Source organism: Phascolarctos cinereus, unplaced genomic scaffold (assembly GCF_003287225.1).
Source record: "Phascolarctos cinereus isolate Bilbo 61053 unplaced genomic scaffold, phaCin_HiC Scaffold_9;HRSCAF=440, whole genome shotgun sequence".
Lineage (NCBI taxonomy): Eukaryota > Metazoa > Chordata > Mammalia > Diprotodontia > Phascolarctidae > Phascolarctos > Phascolarctos cinereus.
The window spans coordinates 243,762,538-243,782,274 of NW_027556402.1; the positions used below are offsets into that span (position 1 = coordinate 243,762,538).

General features: G+C 45.9%; 1 protein-coding gene across 4 annotated transcripts in view; it reads left to right on the forward strand.

Moving 5' to 3' along the window:
* DGKZ (diacylglycerol kinase zeta) overlaps window positions 1–19,737 on the forward strand; it is a 66,079-nt gene that overhangs the window by 8,998 nt on the left and 37,344 nt on the right. The window contains exon 1 of one of the 4 annotated variants that reach the window (XM_078148171.1): window positions 10,716–10,892. The exons of 2 other annotated variants lie outside the window; for them this stretch is intronic. In XM_078148171.1, the coding sequence (XP_078004297.1) occupies window positions 10,834–10,892 (59 nt within the window). In that variant the 5' untranslated portion in view covers window positions 10,716–10,833. Of the gene's footprint in view, window positions 1–10,715; window positions 10,893–19,737 lie in introns of those variants that run through there. One more of the 4 variants, XM_021009662.2, reaches the window with a different exon arrangement.

Consider the following 19,737-nt stretch of genomic DNA (forward strand, 5'->3'; position numbering starts at 1 on the left):
CATTAAGAGATTATGTGATTTGCCCTGATTAGGGGTCAGGGGTCAGGGTCTTGGTCAATAGATGTCAAAAGTGGGAACCAAGCCTAGGTCTTCTTGACTTTGCCACCTCTCTGTCCACCACTCTAGGCTGCCTCTCAAAACAGACTTGAGGAAGGAGCTCCAACCTCAGAAGAACGTAAATGCCTTAGGGGCAGGAACTGGTCAGTCTTTGTCTCCCCAACACCTATCGAGGCACCAGATACAGAGTAGGTGCACAGCATAATAAATGCACAATGAATTTTTTTTCAACCCCTAAATTTTACCGAGAAAATTCTGGCTGAAGTAAAACGACTTGTCCATGGTGATGCCAATAATGAGGAGCAGAGCTTGGATTCTAACCTAGTTTCTCCGAATCCAGACTGAGCCCTGTACCTATCACCATATCACAGGCAGGTAGGTACCTACAGGAGATCTGAGGAGGGAGATTTTCCCTGAGGGGATCAGGAAAGGCTTCCCATGGGAGGTTTCACCAGAGCTAAGAAAGCCTTGGAGAAACCTAAGCCTTCTAAGAGGCAGAGGTGAGGGGGAAACACATTCCAGACTATTTGGGTTGGAATATAGAGTTCATGAGGGAGAATGATATCTAGAAAGGCAAGCTAGAGCTAGACTATGAAGGGCTTCCAATGTCAGGCTGAGAAATCTGTGCTTTATTCCAGACACAAAAGGGAACCCCAGAAGCCATTTGAATACAAGACTAACAAGATGGGACCTGTACTCAGGGAAGGTTAGCTATGAGGAGGATGGACTGAAAGAGTAAAAGATAGGAAGCAAAGAGACCATTTAGGAAGTGACTGAATGTAGCTGCTGTGGGAATAGAGGGAAGGACACAGATTCTAGAGATGTTTCAGATGTGGAGTCAATAAGACCTCGCAACCGAATAAGGTGGATGCGGGCAGCAAAAGAGTCAGAGATAACTCTACAATTAGGAATTTGGAGACTGGAAGATTGGGACTGCCCTTAGTAGAAATAGGGAAGTTTAGAGGAAGGCTGGATAAGGGGAAAGATGATTAGTTCTATGTTGAGCGTGTCAGCTTCGAGAAGCCTATAGGACATCCAAGGGGAAGTGTTTAGTAGGCAGCTGGACTCTGCAGGGAGACAAGGGCTGGACACCAAGACTGACACAGAAATGATCATTTAACCCTTGAAAGTAGATGTGGGATCATCAAGGGAAAAAGTATAGAACGAGAAGAGAAGGCCCAGCATAAATCTCGTTAGGACAACCTTGGCTAGGGGGCAGAATATGGAGGATGATTCAGTAGAAGGGACTGAGGGGTAGTCAGAGACATAGGAAGAGAAGCAGGACAGAGCAGCCCCCTTTTGACAAATGGAGCCTGGAACTCCTTCCACATTGGGTCAGTCATTACCCCCTAGGCAATCAGGATCATTCCATTTTGATGGAACTCAGATACAGCCCTCCTCCTAAAAGCATTAGCTGTAGGCAAATCCTTTCTTCTCTCTAGGCCTCAGTGTCTTTATGTGTAAAAATGAAGACTGAACCGGCTGATTTCCAAGGTTCCTTCCAGCTCTGTCTTTATCTTATCTTCTTAGCTCTCTTCTCAATTCTAACATTCTTGCAGCATATTCCTTCCAACTGCTGACTTTCTTTGTCCTAAGGACCCTAAAAGCTCTGCCATTCTTTTTCTAAGGTCCCTCCCAGCTTTGCCATTCTATGTTTTTAGGGCTCTGCCAGCTCTGACATTCTAATGGACATTCAGGAGAACTTGGAATGAACTTTTGCTTCTGGGTCTCCCCATGCTCAAATTAGGCCATATAGAACTAACATCAACAAGCCAGGGTCTCAGGAAGGAGAAATGGATGAAATCAAGCTGGAGTAATGCATAGGATCATCGATTTTGAGCTGCAAGGGGCCTCAGAGTTCACCTGATCCAACCCCCTCACTTTATAGATTCATTCACTTAATAAGCATTTATTAAGCACCTCCTATATTCAAGGCACCACAGTGTGGTATGGTCCTATGTATAAAAAGACAAACATGAAATAGTTCTTCCCCCAAGAAGTTTATAGTCTATTGGGAGAAAATAGTATGTACACACAGAGAAAACAAAACAACAAATAATAGACAAAGTCATTCCATTGAGAGGGCACCAGCAACTGAGAGATCAGAGCAGGCTGCCTGTAAGGAGGCGATACTTGAGCTTTGAAGGAGGTGAAGAATTCTAGGAAGCCGTGGTGAGGAGGGAGTCGATTTCTGGCTTGGGGAAACTGAGGCTCTGATAGGCTAAGTGATTTATCCTAGGTCACACAGATAGCTTCTCCTCAAACAGGAAATGTTCCCTTCAAGAAAAAGAGATCAGGGGAAAAAAAAAACAGAAAAAGAGATCGAGCATTAGGGTTAGGCCACAGTTCTCCTAGAGACAGGGTCTTTCACCCTTTCTGTGTCCTGGACCCCCTTGGCAATCTGGGGAAGACCCTAGACCCCGGTTCAGAATCATAGTTTTTAAATAATTGGAGGAAAAGGATAGTGAAAATAACGATGTAATGTATTTTCCCCACCAAAGTTCATGAACCCCCTGAAATCTATGGGCACATGAAAGTAGGAACAGCTGTCCAGAAGGGCAGAAATGGAGTGGTTTGACCAACTGCATGCCATGCCAAGGGCTATGCTATTTACTACTGGTATGACCTGGGGTAGATTCATCTCATCTCCCTGGGACTCAGTTTCCTTATCTGTAAAAATGAGGGGCTTGCATTAAATGATCTTTAGGATCCCTTCTGCCTCTAAATCCAATAGCTAAAGGTCTAAGCTCTGGGCTGGGTGAAGGAAGAAATTGGTTGGAGCTAATCCACACTGGCTTGGAATCCTGGAAGACCTGGCAGATATTCCTTTTAGGTGGTACAGCAGATAGAGCCCTGGGTCAGAGTTAGGAAGATCTGAGTTCAAATCCAGCCTCAGACACTTTCCTCATCTGTAAAATAGGAATGACAGCCCCTAGCTTGCAGGGTTGTTGTGAGGATCTAAAGAGATAATAATTGTAAAGTGCTTGGCACAGTGCCTGGTTAGCTATTTTAAGAAGTTGTATTATTACTATTATTTCCCTCGCTTTTGGCCTGAGCTTAGTGGTTCCCTGGGAAGGGAGGTGGGGATTACTGTCCTGCAGAGGACAGAAGGATGCATCAGTGTGAGGGGGCAGTGTCTTGCCCTGACTTTCTTGCTGACTGTGAAGGGGGAGTGTTGGAGGGGTGGGGGTGGTCACTGGCCACACCAGCTGACTCTCTCCTGCAGCTCTGCTGACGAGCTAATAGCCTTAATGAGGCTACATGTAAGCTGGCTAATAAAATTGTGTCTCTTTCCAGCTGGTATGGACACATCTGTCTCCTCAGCTGGGGGCAGAAGCTGGGGCCCTAGGGCCCCGAGGGAGGGTTAGAGGGCAGTGATGGGGCTTGGGTAGGCAGCATGCTTCAGTGGGTCTCTCAAGGATGGACTGTGCTGCCTTGTCGCTGAGGGCCAGGAAGGCCGGATGTCAGGGGGAACCCCTTTGTCTCACCCCTTCCGTTCCTGCAGACAGGAAGCCAGCTTCCCTCCCCTTTGTGAAGACTTCCGGGCACCGACAACCAATTCGATTCGACAAGGATTTATTGAATGTCTGTTACATGCCCAGCTGTGTGCCAGGTGCTGGGGTGGGTGAGAAGAGGAGGGGGAAGGGAAGCCTGAGCCCTGGCCTCCTGGGCACACCTTAGCAAAGAGCAGCATTTCCATATGGTCCAAAGAGTGTCCAGGGGCCAGATTGCCTGATTAATCTGAGCTGGGGTTTCCGGAGCAGGAAGCCGGGAGAGAGAATCTTGTCACCAACACTTATTATCACAGTCACCCTGGATAAGTCCCTTCTCTCTGAGGCTCAATTTGCTCATCTACAAAATTACAATAAGAACATATTTTTTTTTCCTACAGAAAAGCATTAGCTCTGACTCAACCGCTAATTTACCACATGACCTTGGGCAAATCATCTTTCTTCCCTAGACTTCATTTGTTTTTTCACCTAAATAAAACACTTCCAGTCAACTGGCATTTATTAATCACCTACTGTGTGCCTATTAATGCACTCTGAAGACTGTGCCAAGCCCTGGTCCTCATTTTTTTATCCTAGACAGGTCCAGAGAAGGAAGTGATTTATCCAAGGTCACACAGTGAGTTAGTGACAGAGCTAAGTTGATGCTGCTCTGAAATTCTGAGATCTCTGGTTAGAGAAGGTAGAAATTGAATGGGACCTTGAGGTTGGAGTAGGAATTTGAAATGAGAGAAGAGTTCTGAAAAAACATTTTTAATCATTCATTCACTCTACAAACATACATAACTTGTCTATACCCTCTGACCCAGTAAATTCACTACTGGGTATAGACACCTATATTCCCCAATATGCCTGCCCTAAGTGGGTATATGCCCCACTACTGGGCACATGCACTTGTTTGCCCCAATGACAGAAAGAAAGATGTTATATGTAGCAAAATATCTGTAGCAGAACTGTTACGGTAGCAAAGAGCCAGGAAGCTAGGTCAGGAGGGCCTGAGTTTAAATGTGGCCTCAGATGCGTACTAGCTGTGTGACCCTGGGCAAGTCACTTAATTCAGTTTCCTCATCTGTAAAATGAGCTGGAGATGGCAATGGCAAACCACTCCCGTGTCTCTGCCAAGAAGACCCCAAATGGGCCATGAAGAATTGGACTCAACTAATTAACTAAACAACAGTAACAAAAAAGCAAAGAACTGGAAACAAAATCCCCACCAATTGGGGAATGTAATGGGTTACTATCGTACTGTAGGAGATGACAGAGGGAATGCATCCAGACAACCATAGGAAGACGCGGGATACGGCGGCAGAGCTCAGGCCAGTGCGATGACCAGTCTTGACCTGCAAGGACTAATGACGAAACACACCTACTACCTCTTGCAGACAGGTGGTGAACTATGGGTGCAGAAAGAGGCAAACATCATCGGAGATGGCCAAATTGCCTGGCTGTGCTTTTTTGTCATAAAATGAATTCTGGGAAGGGTTATTGGGAAGCGTTGTTTAAAAGCATCAATAAAATTGTGTGTGTGTGTGTGTGTGTGTGTGTGTGTGTGTGTGTGTTTAAGAAGAGGGGCAGCTGGGTGGTGCAGTAGATAGAATACCAGTCCTGGAGTCAGGAGGATCTGAGCTCAAATTCAGCCTTAGATACTTACTAGCTGTGTGATCCCAGGCAAGTCATTTTATCCCAAGAAAGAAAGAAAGAAAGGAAGAAAGAAAGAAAGAAAGAAAGAAAGAAAGAAAGAAAGAAAGAAGGAAGGAAGGAAGGAAGGAAGGAAGGAAGGAAGGAAGGAAGGAAAGAAAGAAAGAAAGAAAGAAAGAAAGAAAGAAAGAAAGAAAGAAAGAAAGAAAGAAAGAAAGGGCAAAGAGATGATATGAAAAAGGCTGAGGAAGAGAAGGAAGCCAGGATAAGCAATAGGTAGTTCAAAGGAGAGTCAGGAGATAAGTCTGGAAAGAATGACCCAGCCCTGGAAATTAAGTGACCTACCTAAAGTCACATGGGTGGTAAATGGCAGGTGCAGATTTGAACCCAGGGCTTCAGATAACAAACCCACATTTTCTACCCTGCTGTGCTGCTTCTCCAATCTTGGCCCTCAAATTTACTCTCTATGAGATTTTGAGCGAGCCTTGGGCTTCAATTTACTTATCTGTAAAATGGTCCCTAAAGCACCTTCTAATTCAAAATCCTCCGACTCCTGAGATAAAGAGGATGCAGGTCATAAGATCGTGGGATTTAGAACAGGAAGTCATCAAATCCAACCCCCTCATTTTACAGGCAGAGAAAGTGAGGCACAGAGAGGTCAGTCACTTTGGCCAAGGCCTCACAGCCATCAAGTATCTGAGGTGGGTTATAAGCCCAGGTCCTCTGACAGAGGGCTCTGAATGACGGGGGAGAGGAGTCAGCTTGGCTCTTTTTGAGGACAGAGAGTGTCCAGGGGACGAGTTGAGTGCATGGTGCCCTGGTACATTTCCTTTCCCAAACTCCCCACTCGATAATCCAGGGCCAGGAAAGTGGAGCAGCTTCCTCCCCAGGGCTCCAGCAGAGCCCAGAATAATCATGTTACCCAGATTCTTCCTGTGCCTTTTTGGAAGGCCTCTGAGAGGCCCTGAGCTCCCTTGTGCCTGGCATCGATGCCTGCCAAGGGCACCTGCTCCTTGGTCCCTTTACCCTGAGGCCTAGCCTCAGACCCCAGGAAAACTGGAATCTGCTGCTTAGGAAAAGGGAGTCCCCAGCTGGCCTGGCTTTGGCACCAGCTCGGTTTAGGTCCCTATCCTTTCCCTAAGCCTCTTGTCTTCCTGGGCCCCTCCTGGAGCTTCATTTCCTGAAGCCTGGCTTCCAGATGCTTCAGAGTGAAAATAAGCCCAGGCCCATTTCCTCTGTTTAACTGCTCTCTACAGCTTTCCAGGACCCCTGGAAGTACTCTAGCTACCCTCAGCACCTGGGAAGAGGCAGGCAAGAGTAATGTAGTAGGGATGGTAGTAACCCTCGTAACAACAGCAACAGTAGTAATGCTAACATTTCTAGAGCACCTTAATGCTTGTAAGCTGCTTTATACATGCTGTGCCATTTGATCCTTACAATTCTATGAGGTAGGTGCTATTATTATCCCCATTTTACAGGGGGAAAAACAGGTTAAGTGACTTACTCAGAGTCACAGAGCTAGGAGGTGGCTGAGGCAGTCATCCAAAGCCCCAAGTCTCTTGGTATTTGCTCTCCCCAAATGCCTCCTAACTCAGGAGGACCTGAGTGGCTTCAGACAGTCACTAGCTGTGTGACCCTAAGCAAGTCACTTTACCTCTGTTTACCTAGTCCACTGGAGAAGACAATGGCAAACCACTCCAGTATATTTGCCAAGGAAACACCCACAGACAGTACTGGCACGTTACGAACCCTGGAGTCACAAAGAGCGGCACCTAACTCAGCCACTGAGCAGCAAAAACAGCTCCTGTTGGCTACAGCACTTTAAGGGTATACAATGATCTTCCTCACATGTTCAGAAGGTAATGTAAGTACTATTATGTCCATTTTACAGATGGAGAAACTGAGGCTCAGAGGGAAGTGGAGTATAATGGAAATAGTACCAGGTTTCGAAGACCTGGGTTCAGTTCCTGTCTCTACCACTTACTAGCTGTTTATGATCCCAGGCAATATGACCCAGGAGGCCTTGGCCAAGTCCTTTATCTCTCTAGGTCTCAGTTTACTCACCTGTAAAAGAGGGAGTTGGATGGATGATTGCTGATAGGGAGCTTTGAATCTGGGTCTCCTGACCCTAAGGTCAGCCCTTGTTTTTTGGGGTTCTTTTCTCCCAGCCCTCTTTTGATCCCCCCCAAGCTAGCCTCCCTAGAGAGGCCAGACATGGGTCTTCATCTAATGATGAAACACACCTACTCCCTCTTGCAGAGAGGTGGTAGACTATGGGTGCAGAAAGAGGCAAACATCATCAGAAATGGTCAAAGTGCCTGGCTCAGAGATTATCAGAAGAGACAAAGGACATGCAAGGGTAACACAGGCCCCACCTCTACCCAGCTGCCTCTCCATGGGGCAAGCAGAGACTTGGGATCAGAGCAGACAACTGTTCTCAGAGCAACACAGCTATGAGCCAGACCATTCAAGCAAGCACCGGACAGGGATCACTGATGCTCCAACACAGCCAGGGACCCTTGTGGGACTCATATCTGGTTCTACATTTGATATCAGCTAATAGGGCTGGACCTGGGTCAAGGGACCTGGGTTTGACCAGCTCTGTCTGCTACTTAAACGGGGTGATTAAGAGCCCCTTCCCTTTGACTCAGACAGGAAAGCGAGCCTGATACTGTGTAGCTCTGGGCAAGTCATACAAACCCTCTGAGACTCAGTTTCCTCATTTGTAAAATTGGATAATAATCTTTGTGCTACCTGCTTCCCTCAATAGTTGTGAGGAAAGTTCTTTTTGAAGCTTTTTAAAAATTTTGGTCCAGACCTGTGATTTTGTCATTGTGGGGGACTCCCAGATATGGAGACTCCCTTCACCAATGCAGATTGGTGACTCTTTAATAGCTTATAGTCTTTTTTAAAAAATATTTTATTTTCACAAAAAAACTTTATTTTTTCCCAATTACATATATCTTTCATAGTTCTAGAGAGTTGCCTGGGGGACTGGGAAATGAAGTGACTGGCCCCTGGTTACACATGCAGGTCATCCTGACTCTAAGGCTGTGAAACCTTATGGCCTCTCTTATCAACCTTAGAGTCCTACAGTGTGAGTTATTATTGTTGTTGTTGTTGTTATTATTATTATTATTATTATTATTATTATTATTATTATTGCCTAGCCCTACTCCCAGCCCAGTAGATCTTTCTCTTCCCAAAGTCTCCAGGGGCAAAGAATAGCCTTCATCAGGATGTGGGACAAAACGGATCTTTATTCTGTAATGTTGTGATTCCTCCAGAGGACAGGGCCTGCCCCATCCAGGATTCTAGCTCTTTAGTTTTCTGACTTAGGCAATCAATGAAACCTTCCCCAAGCCAGAATGACTCCTTCCTGGAGAAGGTCTTTGACAAAAAGAAAGACTTCCTTTACATCAAAATATTGACAGTAGCACTTTCTGTGGTAGCAAAGAATTGGAAACACAATAGATGCCCATGAATTGGGGAGGGTAGTTAAATGAACATAAATGTCACAAAACATCTCTGTGCTGTAAGAAATGATGAACATGATGAATATAGAAAAACATGGGAAGACTTCTGTGAACCTATGCAAGGGGACAAAAGTAGAACCAGGGAAGGAATATACACAATGACTACCACAAACAGTGTGAATAGAAATAGCCACCACAAAACAATGGAAACAATGTTTCTAAAAACAAAGAACAAGCTTGGCCCTGGAAGAGGAGATGAGAGAAGGCATTCCTTAGCAGAGGTGGGGGCCACAGGTGTGGAACCCTGTATACAGCATCAGATTTTTTTTCCCCATGTGTTGATTGACCGTGCTGGTTTTATTCTCTTCCTCTTTTGACAGGCTTTCTGGCTGGGCCAGAGGTGGGATGAAGGTGGGTGTATGTGTGGCAGAACAGACAAAAATAAATATTTGTTGACTGAATCCTTGACTATATCATGCTGTGATTTCAGGGGTGTTGGTGCTTCTCCTAATGACGAAAGAATGTTAATTAGGGTTTAGATCCTGGCTGTGATGCTTACTACATGTGCAACTTTAGGCAAGTCACTTCCTCTCTCTGGGCCTCAGTTTCCACATCGGTAAAATGCAGGGGTTGGATTAGCTGGTGTCTGAGGTCCCCTCCAGTTCTAGAGGTCTGACCCTGCCTTCACAAGGGCTCCACACTGCAGCAGTGGCCAGAAAGCCGGGGGGGGGGGGTGGCCAGCCTTCTGGCGGCCAGCCTGTCTCTGCTTTCCTCCAGGTTGAGCATTCGAGGAGAGACACACCAGCCTTACTTGGCAGGGGCTGTCGTCGAAACCTTCCCAGCTTGGGAGGATCTGCTGTAGCTTGCCCTGCCATGATGAGGCCTCCTTGGAGATGTTTTAAGAAAGGAACATGTTTCCTCTGGGTTGTGACCGGAATGCAAGGGAGATGGGCAGCAAAGTGCAGGCAGTGGGCAAAGCACAAGAGGACCTGAGATTGAAACCTGGCCCCGCTAATAACCAACCTGTGTGATCTCATCTCCTCCTCACCTTGCTGGACCTTAGCAGCTTCCATTAAAGAAAGGTGTTGGACTAGATGGCATCCAAGGAGCTAGGAGGTGGTGTGGTTAGAGGAGAAAGGTCTGGGGCCAGAGGGCACAGGTTCAAATCCCACCTCAGATTCGACTGTGGGTGAGTCATTTCCTCTTTCTGTGCTTTAGTTTCCTCCTCTGTGAAGTGAAGAGGGTTGGCTGAGATGGCCTGCTACAGCAGTACTCAGAAGAGATTTGTCTTCAAATTCTGACTTATTATTTGAGTGGCTTTGGGCAAGTCACACTCCCCTCTCCTAGCCTCACTTTCCTCATCTGTAAAAGGAAGGAGTTGAAGTGGATTACCTCTCAGATCCCATCCAAGTTCTGAATCTTCTGGCCTATGAGGAAAGGAGGGAGAATGGTGGGCCCCAAAACCTCGGCTTATGGACGCCTAGGCTCATAGATCCTGACGTGAAGGGCACTTCCACTCGGAGAGCTCCTGGGGAGTGTGGGGAGACTGAATGGCACTTTTACTCGGGACCTCCTTCGGGGTGGGGAGATTGAGTGATTGGCAGCTCCACCCGAAGCGGTTAAGGTTGGAAGAAGAGGGGCCCAGGTGACGGAGACCCTAGCCGTTTACCCAGGAATTTCATGGGCTGGCTAGGCAGGGCTGGGCTGGGCTGGGCAGGTAGCAGCTCCTCCAGCTGCTTTGGCCCCGGGCACTGTCTCACGGTGTAGAGAACCCTTTGTTGTGCAGAGGGCTTGTCCTCACCTGCCTGGCAGGGTCAGTGCAGCTTCTCGGCAGCCTGGCCCCGACGGGAGGGGAAAGCACTGAAGTGGAGGGGGGGCCTGTGGTCAGCCCTTGATGGGGCTGCTGGCCTCCTACCGTGCCGGCCCCCAGCTCAGGAAGTGCCGAAAGAGGAAGAGTGTCGCCACTGCAGCTGCTGCAGCGAGGGCAGGATGAGAGTGCCGAGGGTGGCAGGGGTGGGGGCTGCAGAGGCAGCGGCGGCGGCGGCGGCAGCGGCAGCGGCAGCAGCGGGGGCGGAGGAGGCGCTGGGGGAGAACGGGATGCGGCCCCAGGGTGGCTGAGCCCGCACCATGAGGAGGCGGGAGCAGCCAGGCAGATGTGGCGCTACCGCTCCTGGGACGTCCCGCAGATGCCCGCGGAGGGCCCCGACACCCAGTAGGTACCCACAGGAACCGGGAGACGGCTGCCCTTGTCCCAGTGGCCACCAGGCGCCTGCCTAGCCCTGGACGACGGGTGAAGCCCGAACTGGTGAAGTAACCTGGGAGGGGATTGTCCTGGGAGAGGAGACGTTCTTTAGAGGTCTCCGCATCCAGTGCTTTGGGGGTCGAGGGGGGAGCCAGAAAAGCTGGTCTGAGTACCCAGAATGAGGGTGATGTGGGCTGGCCTTAACAGGGTGGCCTGGGGGAGGAGGGTTCACGAGATAGTAAGATCCAGGGCTGGAAGGGACTGGAGAGAACACCAGTCCGACTCCTACATCACCTAGAAGGGCTCTGAGGCTCAGGCAAACGAAGCCACTGGACGAGGTTACCCCACTAGTAAGGAGCAGAGCCTAGAATTGAAGCCGGGAGCCTCTGCCTCCCGAGCCAGGTCTTATTGGCAGCAGAGTGAGGAGAGCCCACCGGCTTTAGTCCCCACTGTGGTCTCAGGAAAAAACAGCAGAGAGGGGCTATTGTGTAACTTCCTCAAGTGAGCCCATGGCTCTGCAAATGCTCGGAGCTTTTGCCGGCTGCCCATCTGCTTGGGTGGGGGGCATCTCTCTCTGTCTTCATGATCCAGCCCACCTCAGCCAGGGCTTCCTCTGGTCACTAGAGAGCTCAAAGTAGAAAGCAAGGACTGTGCTAGGGGGCTAGGCCCCCAGAAATGGGGTACCCCCTCTCCATGGTACAGGGATCGTGCTGCTGGGAAATAAGTTGGTTAAGAATCACAAGGAGGTGGACGGTGAAAGTTAAAAGTAACACAGGATGTGGCTTTGCTAAGGAGCAAGTGAACCGGTTGGAGAAGGCCACTGTTTGGGGGAAGGGGATGGGGGAGAGGAGCCCTTGGCTCCAGGATTCTGCCTGCCCTGCATAGCCTGCAGGAGCTGCTGTCCCATAAGGACAGGACCCCCCCCACATGAAGCTAAGCCACTGGCTTCTCTAAAGTGGGACCCCAGATATGGATCAGCTACTAGTCCAGAACTCTGTGACAGGGCAAGCCGGACACTTCCTGGCTGTGTAGCTCTGGGCAGGTCATTTCACTTCTCTGAGACTCCGTTTTCCCCTCTGTAAAATGAGGTTAGATTAGATGGCCTTTAAGGTCCTTTCAAACTCTGAATGTATGAAATGAGGATGTGTAGAGGGAGGGAGGTGGGGATGTGTGTGTGTATGTATGTGTAAGGGGAAGAAACCCTTCTTCTGCATGTGTGAACGCAGTTTGTATCTGTGTGACTGCTTTGATATTAACAATGGCGGTAACCAAGCATATAAATAGATTCTGTTTGGCCTCTCCTTTTTAAAATTTGATAAATGTCAGTTTGTCACATCCTGCCAAATCCCATCACACTCATAATTAAATTTCCCACAATGTGCAATTTTAGAGAAAGCTAAACAAAAAAAAATTCAGAAGTGAGTGAGACCAGTTATTCACATGACCTTACTCTTCAGTGGTTTCCAGATTGTTGGAGGAAAGGACTGTGTGTGAGATAAGTTAGCTGGGCCATGGTTTTTATCTGAATTTTGTAGCCATTTAGAGTTACCTTCATAGTTACAGCAATGATGTGAATGCAATGTCTTTGTTGTGACATGCTGAAACCTATCCCAACTCATCATGGAGTTCCCTATTGCCCTTTGGAGTGAGCTGCAGTTCTGACCCCTTGAGGTCATGGCATTTTCATGATTCAAGGCTGCTTAGAATTGGCAGAAAACGATTTCAGTCCTTTGAGGTCTCCGTGGCCTCATTCCTGCAGATCTCCTCCCTCCCCCAGCACATGGTGCACATGGTGACCTCCTAGGGCTTTCTCATTGAGTGTGATTCTTGTCCACGGCCTCCTGTAGATATTTCATAATCATCCCCCCCAAATGCTAATGGTCTTCCTTTGAATCAGGGATTCTTAAACTGGGGCCTGGTCCATGGATGGATTTCAGGGCCCATGAACTTGGAATGGGGGAAAAAAAACCCTGCATCTTTATTTTCAGGAACCTCTAACTAACATTTTAGCATTTCCCTCCCATTTTGAATTTTTTTTTTCTGAGAAAGGATCCATAGGTTTCGGGGGGAGGGGGAGGGCTTCCCCTATAGGTCTTAATAGATTGACAAAGGAGTTCTTGACACACACAGAAAAATTAAGAACCTCTGTTCTCAATCTCTTCACATTTGTAGTATGGCCATGGGATTCCAAAGCTGTCCATCCCTTATCCCTCAATCTCCACTCATGGCTAGCCCCTCTCTGTAGCCCGACATCCATGATTCTTATAGTCTTTATAATGTTAGCAGTACCAACTCACACCTACCATATACCTCGCCATTGCCATTTGGATGACCCCAAGCTTCCATTCTTTTGAGGCTATAGCAAAGCCACACTGTATCACTGGAAGAATATAATGGTAACTGAGAGAGAGCTGATGAACTCAGCACAGATTGAGACAGATTTTCTTTTTCAGACATGGCCAATGTGGGAATTTATTTTGCTTGGCTATATGTGTTTATAACAGGAATTTTTTTTTTTTGCTTTCTTATGTGAAGGGGTGGAGAATTAGGGAATAAGGATCTAAAAGTAAAATGAAATTTGATTTTAAAAAGTATTGATACTAAGATGGTGCTTTGTTTCAGGGAGAAACTAGGAGTCTTTGAAATCACCACAAAGTTTCCCAAAGACAACCTAATCTGCTTTCCTATACCCCTTTAAATCTGGGCTCAACTCATTGTCCACTTGCTGCATCTGTCCAAGGTATATATATATTGATGGGTCAGCTCTGTAGGTTGTCCATCTAGCTGTATGTCAGAGACAGGAAGCTTCACTAGTTTCCTCCATGTGGGTGGTTATACTGAACCTCTTGGAGTGACTGTGCAATATCTCACCACTTCAGTCCATCTGGAGAATTTCACATCTATAGGGAATTCATCTTCCATTTGGACTCTGTGCTGGACATAGTACATGCCATCAGCAAAGACCTTTAGCGAGCATGTATTTGCCTGTTTTTTCTCGATAGTAATAATCGGAGGATCTTTCAAAGCAGTTGTCTCTGCTGTCATATATTTCAAGAATACCTTATGAGGTTGGCACCCAGTTAGAGAAGAGCATTTAAAGTGATGCTTCGCTCTCCCAAATCAAGTGTTTTTTCGGTAGTCAATAAACATGGTGGCCATTTGTATTCTTGATACCTTTCAGCTGGTTGTGTGACCATAAAGAATAGTTTGTTATAGAATAGCAGCCTGGCTATATCTCATGGACACATCCAGGATGTCTTTGGTACACGTGCATCGATTATTCTTCTGAAGATTTTGTTGAATTGAGCACAGAGGTCGACAGTTTTTTATATTTTCCCAGTTATCCTTTTTTGTTAATAAAAAGGTCCAAGGACAAAATCAGAATCACAGATTTAGGGCTGTGACAGACCTTAGAAGCCAACTCCCTCATTTCACCTGAGGCTAAGAGAAGCTAAATGATTTGCCTGGGGCCTCAGAGCTAATAAGTATCTCAGACAGGATTTGAACTCAGGTCTTCCCGTCTCCTCATCCAGTGTCCTACTCTATGCCATGCTATCTTGAGATGGGCAGGCATGGAGGGGTTGTGATATCATGGGAGGGATATCCTGAATTGATTAACTTATGGATCCAGTATAGCATTTGAGTAATGAGGTCCATGATTTTCCCCAAGTGTTTGGTCTCCTCTCCTCTTTCAGCTGTTTAGAGAACTGTGCCTTCAGTGTTCTCAGAGTTGTTGCCTGCAGCATGAACTGTGGTTTTCTCACCTTTGTTTTCTTTTGTACCATTTCTAAGCCCTGGTTCCTAATGTAGCACACTGGGGACTGGTGTTGTGTACCCACCGTCACTGAGGGAAAAAAGTGTTTGCTTAGAAATTTTCCTAGATTGTTTCTATTTTGACTGTTCCCTGTTCTCCTTCCGGTTTCATCTTTAATTCCCTTGGGACAATTTGGTCTCTTGCCAAGCTTTCTGTAAACTTGTTTTCCCTCCGTTGCTTCTGTTTAATGGATTGATACTGCTCATAATCCTCCACCATCTACCTCCATAGGATTTTATGAATGTGTTTATATTTTGAATTGACATGCCTTTGGCTGTGACATCTCTATACTTAAAAGGCAAGAAGAGTTTGCAAGAAGACAAACTCTAAACTCTTTTAGTCCCTCCTCATGACACTAGGCTTCTAACAGTTAAACTTGTCCAGGAAATCAACAGAATTGCTGTCAGGTTCTGCTCTTTTATTCATTTCCCATTTTTTTGTTAGTATTTAAACAGGTCAAGTTGGAGTTGTCTAAGTCATATGTCATCTCTTCTCATTTTTACTCTTTCTCATTTATTTTGGTCTTTGTTCTAATAAGTTGGTGGTCTGACTGTATGTAGACAGTATGTACACAGGTGAGATGCTTTTGTATTATCTTGAAGCCTTTGGCTTGTCTTACTTCTTTTCCTGATGTTATTTCCTAGCATATTTTTCTTTACCCTCCCCTATGCCCAAAGATGTTGTGAAGCTCAAATGAGACAATGGATGTAAAGCACTTTACAAACCATAAAGCATTATATGAATGCCAGTTATCATTATTATTATTATTAACCTCCAATCACCATATCATTATTATTATTATTATTATTATTATTATTATTATTATTATTATTATTATTATTAACCTCCAATCACCAGGTCTTCGGTCTGGAGATGACTCCATCACCCAGGCTTACTGCACTCCTACAGTGCTCAAGCAATGTTTGTAGAGCAGTAGGTGTGTTAGAAAATGTTTAACAACCGGGCTCTTGTAGGGGAAAAAAAAGTCACATGCACATGAGTTTAATCTTCATTATTAATAATTTCTTAAGTCTAGACAATCAACAGAAAAATAAATCAAGTCCTGATTTGTAGCAACTGCTGATTTCTGAGGTGTAAATGCAATTGTTAGAGCTGGATCTGGCAGACCTTGCCTTTGCCCCACCTTATACTGAAATCACTGTTATGGGAATTTTTAATTTCTCTTTATTATCTGGGACTCAGGGCCATTCCTCTGGCAATTTTTGGTTAACTAAAAGTCTGTTTAAATATTAACCTCACCTAAACAAAAGCTGTCCCGTGGGATGTAAAATGTTACTATAGACAGCCTTACATCTTCCTTAGATAAGAAGCCAGAGGAATCTCAGCTGTCCCTGACTCCTTGGCAAATCCTCTCCCTCAACTAATCTATTTGTGAATCCTCCAAATGCAATCTAATCTGTTACCTGACTAAGTTTACCTATAGAGTTTGCTGAGGTTTGTTTCCTTAGGGGATGTATGAGATTGTGACTCTGATTAGCTAAGTTTATGACACTGAAGGAAGTATTGGACTATGGCTCTATCTTCCCTGTACCTTTTGTGGCCTAAGAGAAATGTACAAGATTGTAATATGTAAATGAATTATTTCTCTGTCGCTCTGACCTGGTTTTGCCTATAAGACGCCTTGTTGGAATCCTCAGGATTGTTTTTCTTTGAGGCCTGAACCTGTGCTTGAGCATGATAAGAAAACCTAGGCTTTTACCTCCATAATTTCTGCATCATGGTAAATACATATGTGGCAGTAGTGATCTGCCATAGGAACTCAGAGAGGAGACATTTCTCCCATAACATCATCTAGTATTGAAGCATGCATCGCATTAACTTGGAGGAGCTTGCTGAGCTCTTTTCAGAAGGCCGGTACCTCCTCATCCTCAGCCTTGGATTTTGGCACACAAATGGGCTTTATTTTCATTTTGGTCTTCTTGTAAGCGCCATCACAAACACTGTGATGCAAACACGATCCTGTTGCCCCCTGAAATGCTGTGTCTTATTACATTTGGACACACAATGAAACCAATTCCACCAGCTTCTTGATTTTCTTCTTCAAGAAGAACCAGTGATTTCCCTTTCAATCTGACTTCCTTTTGTCATCTGATGTTGTTTATCGTGTATAGTTTATGTACACAACTGTTGGTATTCAGATACATCAGCAGTTGCTGGTCACCAGCCAGGGTCAAAAACCCCTGTGCTTTCAACAGCACTGTCCTACTCCCTGCCCCACTTTTTCTGCTACCATCATCGCCAAAGCAGAAGGGGTCCATTTCATCTTTTTTGTTTGTTTCAGAGGTTGCCATTGTTAAAGAGTTCATCACCAACTGGCCAGAATACTGGGTGTTGAGTCTCTCTGCACCTAACTAAACTGGTCCTGAGACAGAAGACATACTTTATTACCAGGACCATTTTGAGGGCCTTTCTAGCATCTTAGAACCTTGTAGGCTCATGACCTACTGGCAAAGTCTTCAAGAATTACACAGGGAATCAGAATAGGACTTTGTGGAAGCCAGAAGAACATTGGGGCTGGAAGGATAGGACCGGTTTCAGGGCAAAGCTTGAGGACATTGAAAATGTTGCACAAGTTTCCAAATCTAACCTTCTATCTTCTTCCATTCTGGGCCTAGTTCATTGGGCATGAACTATTTGTTAATTGAAGCTAAAGGTCTCCAAGGACCAGTTCTATGGATTGTCTATCCAACTATGTGACTTAGTCTTAACAATAATCACTGTTCATCCAAGGAAATACCAGTAGTGTGGGGAGAGAAAGGTAGGGATACTCAGTGCCCACATAATGGCAAAAGATCAAGAGGAAGGCCCTTCCTTGTGTGGAAGACCTCTGGAGTAGATTCATGGGAGGACTTGGAAAGGAATTGCATGATGAGAAAGTGGAGGACGTTCCCGTGTTGGTGACATGGTGAATAAAAGCTAACAGTTATATAACATTTTGCAAATATTATCTCTTTTTAATCCTCACAACTATCCTGAGAGGTAGATGCTATTATTATCCCTATTTTACAAGAGGAAACTGAGATTGAGTATAAGTAATTGTACATGTAGTTTGTTTCTGCTTTCTTTATTCTGCATCACTTCCTATATGTCTTTCCATATTTCTTTCAGTTCTTTTGGGGTACAAACTGACTTCATGGGCATAGAAGGCATGAAGTGTTTTGTGACTTCTCATGCAATTCCAAATTGTTTGTCAAAGTGGTTGGGCAAATTCATAGAGCCACCATCGGTGAATTATATACCAAAGGATTTTTGTAGTTATTTTGTAAAGTGATTAGGCCCTCCCAAATGTAAACCAGACAAACTTCCAAGCAGGTATCTGCGTGAACATGGTATCTAGAAAGTGAAGGAGGGTCGGTGTGCACATGAATTTGTTTAAGAGACATGTGTATTTCTTTTTTGCATATTCCTGGGTGTGTGAGTGTAACGTGTAAGGGAAAAGGAAGGACTGTGTGACTGTGAGTGGGTGTGTATGCGTATATATGTCTAAGGAACCTCTGTGTGGGGTTGGAATGTCACCTGGATGTGTCCCACCCTTCCTTCAGCACCCCAAGGACTCTGGGCTCACTTCACCTAGGTCTGAGACCCTATGGGGTCAGTTTCTCTCACTGGCTCATGTCCCCACCAGAAATGTCTAAAATAAAGCTAGGTATGGCTCATGTCTAGGTTTCCCTAAAAGTAGGTAACTGGGTCTCGACTCCTCTGCAGACACTCAATGTACAACGTGGGTGTATCAGGTATAGGGCAGCTTTTATTTCACCCACCCACAGAAATTGGATGTGATACAGAGGACTCCCAGGAGCCCATGACCAGACATGGAACCATAATTCCTTTACATGCCCACTAGATTTCCATGAGGAAGCAGGCTGGGATTGCTTGAACAAAGGCTGCCCATTCCCCTCCATCCTGCACCATCCAAGCAACTCAGGGCAATGGGAAGGTGGTAAGGGGGCAAGGGGGCAATCTCTTCCCTCTTCTACACTCCCCATCCCCAGCTTTAGGCCTTTAGCTACAGGGCAATCATCTGCCGTCTTCAAGGCGACTTCTCCGTCTCTTGGGAGCACTGGAACATGCATGGAAAGACAAGAATTGTTATCTCTGACGTGCTCAGAAAAGGGACCACAAACAGAAGACAGCCAGGAGCTCAACGGATCCATTCGTTCCCTTCTTGGGCCTCCTAAGCCAGTATAGGCAGGTTATCTTGCCATATGTACCATCTTCTGCTCCTCTGGGGAGAAAGCCCTTACCCAGCAAGGTGCATTTTGGTCTGAAATTCGAAAGGACAGAGTCCAAATCCCAACTCGGTTCAGTTCCCTTTTATGTACCAAGAGGGCGAAGTCGACTTTTTTTGACCCAGCTATTATACTATGTTATGGAAATACTTGTTTTATTCCATATTCATTAAGGAACCATTATGGGAGGGAGAAAAAAAAGGATAGATTTAGAATCAAAAGACTTGGGTTTTAATCCCAACTCTGTTGCCTGAGCGAGGCCTCTAGGCCCCATTTCTCATCTGTAAAATGAAGAGGTATGAGTAGCTAGATGACCTTGAAAATCTCTTCCAATTCTAAAGTTGTGATACTATAATTTTGGAGAGAATATAAGCTCCTTGAGGGCAGCCAGTTAAGTATTCATTAAGCTCCATGCTTCAACTCCATTCGGTAAGTGCTAGGGATACAAAGAAAGATAAAAACGGGGTCCCTGCCCTCATGGAGCTTACAGTCTAATGGGGGAAGCTACAGTAGGTACCGACAAGATACATAAGGGGGGGGTATGAAGGTAATCCCTGAGGGAAGGCCCTGGAGTGGACAGTAGGAAAGGCCTCCGGAAGAAGGTGGGATTTGAGCCGAGTCTTGAAGGAATCAAGAAGCTGGAGATGAGGAGAGAGAACGGTGCAGAGCTGTAGGGCTTGAGGAGTAGAAAGACGATCATAGAACTCTCGGAGGGGAGTAGAGGGTGAGAAGATTGGAAGGGTGGGGAGGG